General features: G+C 39.0%; 1 protein-coding gene across 2 annotated transcripts in view; it reads right to left on the bottom strand.

Moving 5' to 3' along the window:
* Positions 1-984: 984 nt before the first annotated feature.
* Positions 985-12,735, bottom strand: part of LOC141265454 (uncharacterized) — a 60,138-nt gene continuing 48,387 nt past the window's right edge. Inside the window, exons 10-15 of one of the 2 annotated variants that reach the window (XM_073678595.1) lie at positions 9,322-9,448; positions 7,557-7,742; positions 6,746-6,883; positions 5,922-6,076; positions 2,363-2,489; positions 985-2,278 (exon numbers count right to left, since the gene is read on the bottom strand). In XM_073678595.1, coding sequence (XP_073534696.1) covers positions 2,076-2,278; positions 2,363-2,489; positions 5,922-6,076; positions 6,746-6,883; positions 7,557-7,742; positions 9,322-9,448 — 936 coding nt within the window. In that variant the 3' untranslated portion in view covers positions 985-2,075. The remainder of the gene's footprint in view (positions 2,279-2,362; positions 2,490-5,921; positions 6,077-6,745; positions 6,884-7,556; positions 7,743-9,321; positions 9,449-12,735) is intronic. The other variant, XM_073678596.1, reaches the window with a different exon arrangement.

Below are 12,735 nucleotides of genomic sequence, written 5' to 3'. Positions count from 1 at the left end.
ATTTGGTCCAGATTTTAGACACAGCTGACTGTGAACAATCAACATCTTTTGCAACATTGCGTGATGATTTACCTTCTTATAAGAGTTTGATAATCCTCTCCTTTGTTTCAATTGACATCTCTCATGTTGGAGCCATGATTCATGTCAGTCCACTTGGTGCAACAGCTCTCCAAGGTGTGATCACTCCTTTTTAGATGCCGACTAACGAGCAGATCTAATTTGATGCAGGTGTTAGTTTTGGGAATGAAAATTTACAGGGTGATTCCATAATTTTTTCCTCAGAATTGAGTGATTCCATAATTTTTTCCCTCTGCTTGGTCTGAAAAAAATTACCCTTACTGAGTACCATATTTTTAATCTTGATTTCTTTTAGTGTTTCTTAAAGCCCTAAAGTTGCCATTTGAAATGACTTTAGTTTTGTGCCATGTCTGTGATCTCCTTTTTTTCAACAACATTAAACAACTGAATGAACATCCTCCGAGCCCGTTGATTCCATAATTTTTGCCAGGGGTTGTATATATGTCTGCATCACTGCTGCAGCAGGGTACAAGACCCACGCATTACCATTAAACCCAGGTACCAGACCCCCAAGAAAGCAGTTCTAGCACCAGAGTGCTCAGGTTATTATACTATTACATTGGCATAATCACTGGGCCATCATAGCAGCTGTTATGTTAAAGGGAAATTACCATCCAATTCATGTTGTCAGAACTACGGGCAGCATGAATCAGAATCTGGCTGCGTAATTGCAGCCTTGCATGTTTTACTCTGAAACAGATAGTCCCCGGCTGTTTTTCAAAGTATATTTTATCTGAAATGTCGCGGCATTAAAAAAAAAAAACATACTTGTTGCAATTGTGGTTCCAGCAGCATGAAACAGAGGATAAGTTCCCTTTAAGAGCGAAAGGATAATTGTATCTTATTTTAAATAACAACACATCAATTTATCTTTATTTTTTATTGCATACAACCTTACAATAGGGGAGGAGGTTATTTTCGATTTCCACTGTTTTTTTATTTTTTCTACACATATGCAGAATGACTTTAATATATCTTAAATGACAGCTCAAATTAAACCATTTATAGGGTACCTAGCCTCTATAAATATCATATCTGTGATACGGATTTAAATTATTTTGTTTTATGTAAAAACTATTTTTATTAGAGATGTAAATCAGGCTTCGGTGCACCTTTGGAGTGGCCAAGTGCTCAGTGTTCTCCCTCGCTCCTCCCCTTGTGATGATTGATAGCTCTCCAATCAGCACTGCCTGCATTGAATCCTCAGCCCTGCACACATTGACCTAACCGGAGCCGAGAGCGCACACAATAAGGGCACAGTCAGATGTCCGTATAAATGGGACAGACATCGGACTGCAATGCACAGACTGGCCGACCTGAATGTGACAGCTTGGTAGAAATATATGAAGATGTCACGCTCAGGTTGGGAGACCCGCCAGCCAGTCTGTGCATTGCGGTACTATCTTGGTTCAATTTATATGAACGTCTGAAGTCTGTATGCAGGTGCCTTCTGATCACCATACGCCCTGTCCTGTCGGCAGCGCACATGATCACACAGGAGCAGGTGGCCAATGCCTAACACTACAGTAGCCGAGCGCTCAGTGTCAGTGTGGGCACGCTCTCATCTCCCTCTCCTTCTCGGCTGTGTGACACTGCGTACAGCGAGCAGCTGCTGCAGACACTGTGAGCACTCGGATCCTGCTTGGAGCTCTGTCAGTCACCACAAGGAGAGGGACAGTGGATGGTATTTGAGGGGGCAGAAAAGTGCACCGAGCACTTGGCCATACCGAGGGTGCACCACAGCCCCCACATATCTAATAAAACTGTTTTTACATAAAACAAAATAATTAACACCTGTACCAGAAGTATGTTTTTTTTATAGAGGGCCCAATATGCAGAAAATCTCCCATCTACCATTTAAGAATGAACCAGCTATTAGAGTATGCTGTTTCTGTTGGAATAGAGGCCGTGCACATTTGCCAAAGTTCTGGCTTTCAGATATGTAGCTCCGATATGTCTAATATAAAAATGCAGCATTATTAGCTGATTTTCTAGATTTAACTGTTCAATATACCTCGACCTCTACATCTGAGCTTTCCAATGGTGTGGTAAGCCATCTCCAGTGGGAAATCATTGGTATCGCCAAAATACACAGCCTGAACTGGCAAAGCTGTCTTATCCCGTAGGAAGCCATCATCTGTCCTCCAGATATTGTCATTGCTGTCGCAGTTACAGAGCTTATCAGGGGAAGAACAGGTACCTGAGGATACACATAGGAACATATTCTGGTAATTCTGATGGAGGCAGCCTAGAAAATCTGTATTTCATATAATACCTACTGTACCTGTTGTTCCACATGCACAACCTCCAATAGACGGGTCAGCACCGCCCCAGTAGTCCATCCTCTTTCCATCCCAAGAAACCCACCAGCCCCATCCAGACTGGATAAAGCGCAAATGGCGGCAATCAAGCTGGAAGGAAAGAGCTTTTACTAGAAAATGAAAATCTGCAGTATATATTCTATTTATTCACTTTACAACATAAAGATTTGAAACAAAGCCATCAAGATGTGACTGTAGTGTAGACATTTTGCTTTGCTATATATTGTAAAGCCAAAAGTCCCTTTATTTTCACAGGCTCCAGAGTAATTGGATAATTAACTGATGAGCACTCTAATCTTTCAGTAGGACCATCACCTCATTATAAGTGATAAATTTGCATTCATTTGTAGCTAACTATTCATGGTAGCCCCCAATATGCAGTCCAAAGAGACTATTAGAAAGATAAAGGAAACTTTACGAGCAGCCACATGAACCATTTGGCAAATCTTGAAGAAGGGAAGCACTGGTGAACTGAGCAACACCAACAGACCTGGAAGAACACAGAAGAAAACTAAAGTGGAAGGCAGCAGAGGACTTTTCTTGTTATAGAAAAACCCCTTCACAATATTACCCCCCTCCATAATATTAGACTAAAGAAGCCAAACCCACCGATATAGAGTGGTTTGGCTGACAGTCTAATGCATATGGGGCCCAGGAAACCTGACTGTCATGGAAGTTGTCGGGTGACTGCTATCTCCTAAAGAACACAGGAGTGCTCGGTCAAGCAAGCGCTTCTGTACATGTGAGTGCCGGCCAACCATTGCTAGGCCAACCGCCATCTAATGTGTACGGCGTCCTTTAATCAAGTGACGAATACTCTGAAGGAGGTGAGTGCATCACTGTCAACGGCTACTATCAAGAATGAATGTAAATCTAGAGAATTCATCCCTGAGATACAAATGACTAGAAACACTAAGGTCAGATTACATTTTACTAGGGGAGATCTAAAAAAAAAAAAAAAACAACAAAAAAACAAGATTCACTTGCACAAGAAGCATGGGAAGAGAACAGTATGAAGCAGGAAAGGATTTATAAACTCCTTTAAAGGGCAATTTATTTGCCGGCTTTTGCTATGTAATCTGAGAGCAGCAGAAAGTTGAGGCTGATTCTGTTGATGTGTCACTTACTGGTCTGCATGCTGTCATTTTGATACAATCACTGTTTTCCATGCTGCCGATGTAGCAGTGCTCAGAATGCTGAGCCCTGTATAATACTGGCCACACCGCTGATTGGCAGCTGTCTGTGTACCCTGTAACACTGCATATTGACAGAAAGCTGCTAATCAGTGGGGAGGCGGGGGGTTGCACAGAGCAGGAGGACTACATGGCACAGAACCTTGTAAGATAGTGATAATCTCCTGCTGATAAAACACTAATTTTAATTTGAACTTAACTGATTTTTGATTTGAAACAGAAACAGCCTAGAAAGTGATACATTGCTGGAATCAGGTTCTCAGCCCCTACCTCATGCTGCTCTCAGATAACAAAGCAAAACCTGCTGACAGATTCCCTTTAAGAGATTGTTCCATTTTCAGAAAACTTTTTTGCCATATGCTGATATAAGTAGCCAGAGCTGGACCCATGGAGGAAAATAATACTCACTGTTTTGATAACTAACTCAGCGTATAGCATAAAGTTTTCTGAACTAGACCCCTCTTAAAATTAAGGCTGAATGCCTTATCTCCTTGATCTTCATCTCCTTGATTGTCACACCAATGGCTTTGTGTCATATCCAATACAATATTGTACAGAAACTAAATTCTGACATTTCTCTCACTGTCCAAATACTTCTTGATCCATCTGTATAGACAGATCAATCCTTGTGGAATTGTTACTGTTCCACAACCTTCTCTTCTGCACAGATCCATGTGGCTACTATGTGGATGCAGTTCCGTTATGATGAATGGTCAATTCAAATTCTGTTATTGCAGACAAACGGGATGTCAGGCCTCTGAAGATATCAGACATACACAGTATTTGGATACCATGAATATCTGATCTCTAGGGGTTAATGTTCTACAAACTTCTGTATTCTCATAAAACTTATTTTTCTTTCATTGAATTATTCATCTCAAATGCAAAATGTATATGTATAGATTTAGCTTTGTTTCTTTTTTTGCAAGAAAATACATGTGAAAGCAGATTTTTTTTCATAATTTGCTAATGAAACAGCAATTTATTCCATAGTATTGCTTTCTCCATTGTTACCACTAGGTGGTGCCAAGAAGATGCCTATAGAAAAAGGTGTCAAGCGTTGTGAGGGTGGAGGTGGCTAGGGGAGTTTTTTGGGGTGGGCAATGTGGGGTAATTTATTTGTCCTTTAATATTAGTATCTGTGTCATGAAAGTAAAGGATGACGTTACAGGGCACTTGACAGAAGAGAAATGTCTCAATTTTTTTAAAGACAATAACCATCATACATAATATATGAAAAAAGCCTGTAATTTCACTTACTGAAAGGAATAAAGATTCTTTTTTATTTTTTTACAATTTAAAATATATGGAAGGGTTTTTAATTTAGACTGCCAGTTCTTTAACCCTTTAATCAGCAGGGAATTTTTACATTTTTGAGCTTTCGTTTTATATTCCCCTTGTACAAAGAGCTATAATTTTTGTTATTTCTCCATCAATATAGCCGCATGAGGGTTTCGTTGTAGTTTTGATTGACACCATTTATTTTACTATTCAATCTACCTATAAACGGGATACAAATTCCAAGTGTGGTGTTATTGTGGGGAAAAAATGCAATTCCGACATTGTTTTTTGGGTTTTATCTTCACAGAACTAATTTTGTGGTATAAATTACCTTTGGACATGATTTTCCAGATGAGTATGATTACAACGATTCCAAATTTCTTACGTTTTTTTCCATTACTGTGGTGAAAAAAAATTCTGAAGTGTGTAAAAAAAAATTGTGTCATCATTTTATGAGACCCTCACTTTTTGTTTTTCCGTAGATAGAGCTGTGTGAGAGCTTGTTTTGTGCCCTGAGCAGACACTTTTATTGATAACATTTTGGGGTACATATGACATTTTGATAGTTTTTTTATTGCAGTTTCAGAGGAAAGTGCGGTGACTAAAAATGGCAGTTTTGAACATCCGATTTTTTCAAGGTATCTAACGTATGGTTTAAATTTTAGACATTTTGATAGATTGTACTTTTTTAGATATTGAATATATTATTATTTTAATTTATTTTTTAATATTTTTTCAAACTTTTTTTTTTTTTCAATTTTTACTTTACTTTTTAGTCCCTTTAGAGGACTTGAAGCTGTGATCATTTGATTGCTTACATTATATACTGCGATACCAAGGTTTTGCAGAATACAGCAAAATAGTGGTTTTCCTATGAGGACCAGCCAGTGGATGAGATTTGTATGAGGATTTAACATGACAGTTACATGGGGCTTCATCAGATCACGGCCTTCTAGGGTAACTCATCTGTTCTGTGATCGCTGTACCTTTTGATGTGTCTGTACAAAACAATATTAAACGATTGGCTCTTATTCCCCAAAGTACTTACCCTGACAAATTGTTCACAGCTTTGTGACACTGTAGTCAGAGCATTGATCTGCGAGATATCTGCAGAATAGATAAGTTCTCGTTTGTAGCATCCTGCCTCTTCACATGGACTCACAGGCATCCGTCTTTCACTGTTATGGCCAATCACTGTTATACCTGCACCAAAGAACAGTTAATAGTTAAAACTACAAGAAAATACGATTTTTCTCTCACTGCTCCACTTGTCCTTTGTTCTTAAAGTGCTTGGAGCCTGCCTGTAAGCCTGGAATTAAGCATCAACATAGTCATTCAATCCAGCGCTTCTTTAAAGGGATTGTCAAGGTTTGGTACAAAAGTCTGCAGTCACTCCATCTGACGGCAGACTTGGGAATCCTCACAGTGCGCACAGTACATGCTGTCAGGATTCTTCAGTGCTGGCAGTAAGACCAATCGGTCATGTCTTGGTCACATTACAACTAGACGAGCGCGGCCTCACTCATACTTGATATTAAATAAATCGAGATGATTTGAACATTTTGTTTCTATTTTTTATCATTTGCATATCATTACCATACCTAACAATCTTGTGATTTTATAATTCCATGACTTTCCCTTCTTGTTGCTGCAATTTCAATGTGTGTATAATAATTGATTGGTGGATTAATATATTTGACAGCTTAGAAAGAATTCAGATTGCCCCACCAAAGGTGAGACATCCCTTCATTGTCAGGTTTTGAACTTTGCCTTTAAAATATTGCCTACCTGACAATTCATACAAGAATTATCACATTTCCTATATTAGGGAATATATTGCTTATCATTTCAGAGTATTTAGAAAAGGATTACCTGAAAATGATGACATGTCACAGAAAACTTCGAACTGTGGAACACCTTTGTCAACTCCATCTGGGTCAATTATATACCGTCCTGAGTCAGTAATGCCAGCTTCTTTTAGAGCAGCACATGACTCTAGCACTGGAGGGTCTGAAACGTTCATTTAAAAATTAAATTAGACATTTCAAGACTAAAGATAGTATTCTAGAGGATTTTAAAAAAACAATGACATTGAACAAACTCAATTGATATCACTGACGACCATGACTACATCCACACCAGCATTGTTCAAGGGGAAGGGGCGTGTTGGAGTTAGATGCTCTTGATTCTTTAAGAGGCGCACATCTCTTAATGAATCAGATGAATCACAAGTGTCTGACAAGTGGAGCAAAAAATTTTTCAAGCGATTCGAGCCAGAATTCTGGCATTATCGCTTTGATGAATTGCCAAAAAGCCAATCATAGCCAGTGTAAAAGCAGTATCAGGAATTGTAATTGAGGAAATTAAAGTTGGAACCAGCTCAACACACCGGAGTAATTAAAAATTCACAAAATCTTTATTGGAAATCCTTTAAAAATAAAAGTGCTGAAAAATTGGGCATCTCAGACAACAAATCAATAAAGAGGGGTGGTGTGTATAACAGGAATCAGTCCATACGCGTTTCGAGCTACATGGCTCTAGAACACTGGAACACAGGAATTGTAGCAGCTATTCTGTGGTGACCTAATGACAGATTAGGACTTACTGTAGTTTTTATTTTACATCTTTCTAAATACTAAAAACTAACAGGAAAGTTCTGAAGTATCAGTTAATGCTGACTTACTTGTTCCCCAACATTGGAGCTTTCCTATGCGGTGGAATGCCATTGCCATCGGTATATCACTTGTGCCTCCAAACCGGAACTCCTTAATTGGCAGAGAAGACTTATCCGATATGGTTCCTTCATCCATTCTCCACATATCGTCATTTGTGTCACAGTTGCAAGATGTGATACCAAAGGCACATTCACCTAAACAATACATATATGACCAATCGCTGTATACCATGAGCGCTTATGTGGGGTATGTTGTGTCAGCCTGAACACCCTTAGACTTATGTGAGGCCGCCTAATGACAGCGCATGTTGTTAAGCAATGTCTTACTATACGTAAAGGCAACCAGCTATTAGATTCATGCTGCCAGAGTCATGGGCAGCGTGAATCAGAGCCTGGATGTACAATTGCATTCAGGTATGTTTTACTCTGAAAACCTGCAATGTTTCAGAGAAAACATAGCTTGAAGAGCCAAGTGAGGACTATAGGGAGAGACTTAACTAGTCTGATGCTGTCCTCATACGGATCCTTCCTGACGCTCTCCATTTGATTAACAGTTTTCCCACAATGTATATTCATGGGAGAGACCTGTCAATCAACTGGAGGGTCGTGGGTAGAAGACGGCCAAGGACCACATTGGACTAGTAAGGTCTCTCCCATAGTCCCTGGCCAGATTTCAAACTATATCTTATCTAAAACACTGGAGCGTTTTAGAGTAAAGCATACCTGGCGGCAATCGTGCAAACAGACTCTGATTTATGCTGCCCTATCAAATGACAGGTTCCCTTTAATATTGGCATAAATATTAAATGGGCGATCTCATGTTATTTAACTGTTTAGTTAGTTAGACCGCGTGAAAATAAGCAAGTTTTGCAATCGATTTGCTTTTTCTGTCTGCTGTCATTCTACTGCAATGAGAGCTTTTATCTTACATACACTGCTCAAAAAATAATGGGAACACTCAAATATCACATCCTAGATCTGAATGAATGAAATATTCTCATTGAATACTTTGTTCTGTACAAAGTTGAATGTGCTGACAACAAAATCACACAAAAATCATCAATGGAAATCAAATGTATTAACCAATGGAGGCCTGGATTTGGAGTCACCCCCAAAATTAAAGTGGAAAAACATACACTGCAGGCTGATCCAACTTTGATGTAATGTCCTTAAAACAAGTCAAAATGAGGCTCAGTATTGTGTGTGGCCTCCATGTGCCTGTATGACCTCCCTACAATGCCTGGGCAAGCTTGGTCCAATGTGCACATTACTTACAATCCAGGAGAAAAATGAACTCCTAACTTTCCAGTCAGCTCTGTCCAGCCTATTGATTTCTATACAGAAGTTAACTGCTCACTTCCCTTCCCTTCCTGCTCAGCTTCTGGCAGAGCTCCAATCAGTCCTGCATAATCACAATCTCTTAGACCTAACTAGGGCAGCTCCTAAGACAGTTCTCCTTGTCCCGGTTATCACTTTCCTGAGCCCTGCACTTGTACAAAGGCATTGTTATCTCTATATGCGAATACAGTAATAACACTGTTGAATCAGAACACTGATAGACTTTTAACGTGAACTAGCAGACTTAAGCTACTCTCCAGAACTGTCACTCAAGCAGAAGAACCACCCACCCCCAAGCAAACAGGAAGTAAAGAGACTATAAGAAGAATGCAGAGCTATGTGCTATGCAAGAGACAACTTAAGAAAACCTCTTTAAAATTATGACATAGTTTATTATGAGTTTTAGACGCATTTTATATAGAATAGAATGTCTTACCATTTTCTCCACAAGCACATCTTCCACTGTTTGTGGCTGCTCCACCCCATGAAATTATCTGCTGTCCATCTCTGGATACCCACCATCCCCAATTTCCATCCAAAAAGCGTACATGGCGGCAGTCTAACTGATATAAAAAGAAAGATTCATCTGCCAGAATTTAGATTGTAGAATAAATTATCACAATCTTCTCCCTTCATATTTTCTATGACTATGGTAATAATGATGCTTTTAAATGGTTTAACATTGGGTTCTCAAGAGATCCTATAAAAACGGGAGAGCATCGCAACAGCAGAGCTTTGCAACATGAGCTAGTTTCATTGGCTCGTCTATGAGTCGCAGCTTGTAAAAGTTTGTGACGTCCATCTGCAGATGCTCGCCATAAATTCATATACATTCATAGCCAACTATTACTACAAAATCCAGCAAGAAAGGTGCCCAGAGAAGACTTTCCTTTTACCAGTGGTTGCTGCACATTGCAGTTGTCATCCAGAGTCTCCTGGTCACAGGAAAGCCTTTATATCAGTTGCCTAACCTGTCCCACATGTCCAGGTAAGACTCCACCATCTCACCATAACACTATGAACATAGGGCATAATGCAAGCAAATAAAGCAGTTCAATACCCCAGCACATATCGATAAGTTAATAATGATGACTGATTGTTAAGCCTAACAGACTATACATCCAATTCATGTCAGATTCCTTGCCCCTGTATATAATGTCTGGTCCGTCTTTCAAATAAAAATATGTTATTTCACTAACTAGAGGAGGGATTTTTTTTCCACAGAAAACCTAAAAATGCTATAGGTGCTCACGATTGAACTACAAACAAAAATTAATTACTCTTTACTATACAATTTTTTTTGTGGTAAGCAAGTGACTAAAAAGTGACTGCACAAGTTTGTCCTTTGTCGCCATTTTTTTTCTGCTAGTTATATAGCTTTTGGCTGCCTTATTTAGATTCTATCATAATTGGTTTTGAATTGGGTTGAGTGGAAGAAAAAAAAGTCATATACTTATGAGGTTTTTTTGTATTTGGGTTTGCATTATTCAGTGTTGATTGATCTATTGTGTTATTTCTGAGGTGTGTTGAATATGCCAGCCTGAAGTAAATCTGTAGTTCTTCCACTGGACCATACTTCTAAATCCAAAGAAGGGCTGCAGATGGTTAAATTTGGTCAATTTATGAAGTAGGAGTGTACATACTTTTGGGGCCCTCATCTGCCTGTGTCAGCCACTGGTATGAAGTACTTAAAAGGACTGCAGACTTATGAATCCCTCCAGCACACGCACTGTGTGCTGAGGGTATTCGCCGGTTTCAGACCCGGGAACGAAGGGTATGTATGAGTTATACATATTCCCGGCCAGTGTGCGTGGCCTCGCTTTCCATACACTTGTATGGAGCGAGGCCGCGCTCTCTAGTCAGCCACGACCACTACACAGCCTTACACAACCTCGGCTCAATACAAGTGTATGGAGCTAGGCAGTGCCCACTGGCCGGGGGCATGTATATTTAGCTGGTGGATGATTGCAGAATCCTTTCCGTGGTAAAGAAAAACCCATTTACAACATTTACCCAAGTGAAGAACACTCTCCAGGTAGTAGGTGTTTCAGTATCTAAGTCTACCATAAAGAGAAGACTTCATGAGAGCAAATACAGTTCACGACAAGGTGTAAACCATTAATCAGCCTTAAAAATAGAAAGGTCAGATTAGACTTTGCCAAAAACATCTACAGAAGCCAGCCCAGTTCTGGAAAACCTTTCTTTGGACAAATGAAACTATGATTAACCTGTACCAGAATGCTGGGAAGGAAAAAGTATATAAAGGGCTTGGAAAGGCTCATGATCCAAAGCAGACAACATCCTCTGTAATCATTGTGGAGGCAGCGTGATGGCATGGGCATGCATGGCGTGCAATGGCACTGGGTCACTAGTGTTTATTGATGATGTGACTGAAGACAGAAGCAGCCGGATGAATTCTGTATTGTACAGGGCTATACTTTCTGCTCAGATTCAACCAAATGCTGCAAGGTTGATTGGATGGCGCTTCACAGGACAGATGGACAATGACCCAAATCAAAGTCAATCACCAGATCTCAACTCCATCAAGCATGCATTTCACATGCATACTCCCAGCCAGAGCTCATCTAGTGGGTGTGGACTTGCTCCATACACTTGTATTGAGCGAGGCAGCACCCCATTTAGGGACACAGCCGTACAATGGGCGTGGCTGACTAGAGGCCCACTAGATGGATTCTCAGGAATATGAATAGCGGTACCAGAGCGCCAATAACAGGGCAAAAATATTAAAAGGACTGATTTATTAATATACACACAACGCGTTTCGGTGGACACAGCCACCTTCATCAGGTGTGACAAGCAGCAAACTATTGATCCTTATATACATTTGACTAGGTATACAATTACTTAAAAGGGGCGGGGCCAGATACAGAGTAATACCTCTATATTAACCCCTTGAGTTCATATATGCTCAATAAAGTAAAAAGGATTGTTATAAATTAATGCCTAATGAAGCATATAGGGTTCTTATAAAAAGGATTCGCTGTATAAAAACTTGTGAATCCTATAATCATAAATAATAATTTTTACATACAACATAAAACAATGTATAAATATAAAGTTATAAAATTACAATCAGTTTCTATCATTATAATTAGGGAAAAGTAGACGAAGAAAGGAAAGAGAAAAAAATAAAATAAATAAAAAAATAAAAATAAAAAAATATATATATATATAAAAAAAAATAATAATAAAAAAAAAATAAAATAAAAAAATATTCCCCCCCCCCAAAAAAAAAAAAATTAAAAAAATAATAAAAAAATAATTTTTTTTTACCCATCTGTAACCATTTTTTTGGAGTACAAAGGACTTGTAGCAGGGGCCTCTACAGCTGGCTTCCTCAGTAAAAAAGAAAAATCCTTTTTAGATATTAAAAAATTCAAAGTCCCTTATTTTTATTTTTTACCCAAAATTCATAAAGATAAATTTAATCCCCCTGGACGTCCTATTATTTCTGGTATTAATTCTATCACATCCAACTTATCCCACTATATTGATCTTTTTTTACAGAAGTACGTTTTATCCCTAGATTCTCATTTAAATGATTCCACACATTTAATTAGACTATTGAGAGAATTACCCCCTCTTCCAGGCTGTCTTCTTATTACACTCGATATAAGCTCTCTTTATTCCAATATCACACATGTATTGGGTTTACAGGCAATTAAAAAATTCCTAGATGAGGACCCTAACTTACAAGATCCTCAAAAAAACTTTTTATTGAGGGGTATAACTTTCATTCTTGAGAACAATGTATTTTCTTTTGAGGGGGTGATGTATCGGCAGCTGAGGGGCTGCGCGATGGGGACGAGGTTTGCCCCCAGTTATGCAA

This window comes from Phyllobates terribilis, unplaced genomic scaffold, assembly GCF_046119375.1.
Source record: "Phyllobates terribilis strain yellow unplaced genomic scaffold, ASM4611937v1 Scaffold_4__5_contigs__length_816908805, whole genome shotgun sequence".
In the NCBI taxonomy this organism is placed as follows: domain Eukaryota; kingdom Metazoa; phylum Chordata; class Amphibia; order Anura; family Dendrobatidae; genus Phyllobates; species Phyllobates terribilis.
The sequence above is the reverse complement of the archived record's forward strand: the minus strand, read 5'-3'. Positions and strand labels throughout refer to the sequence as shown.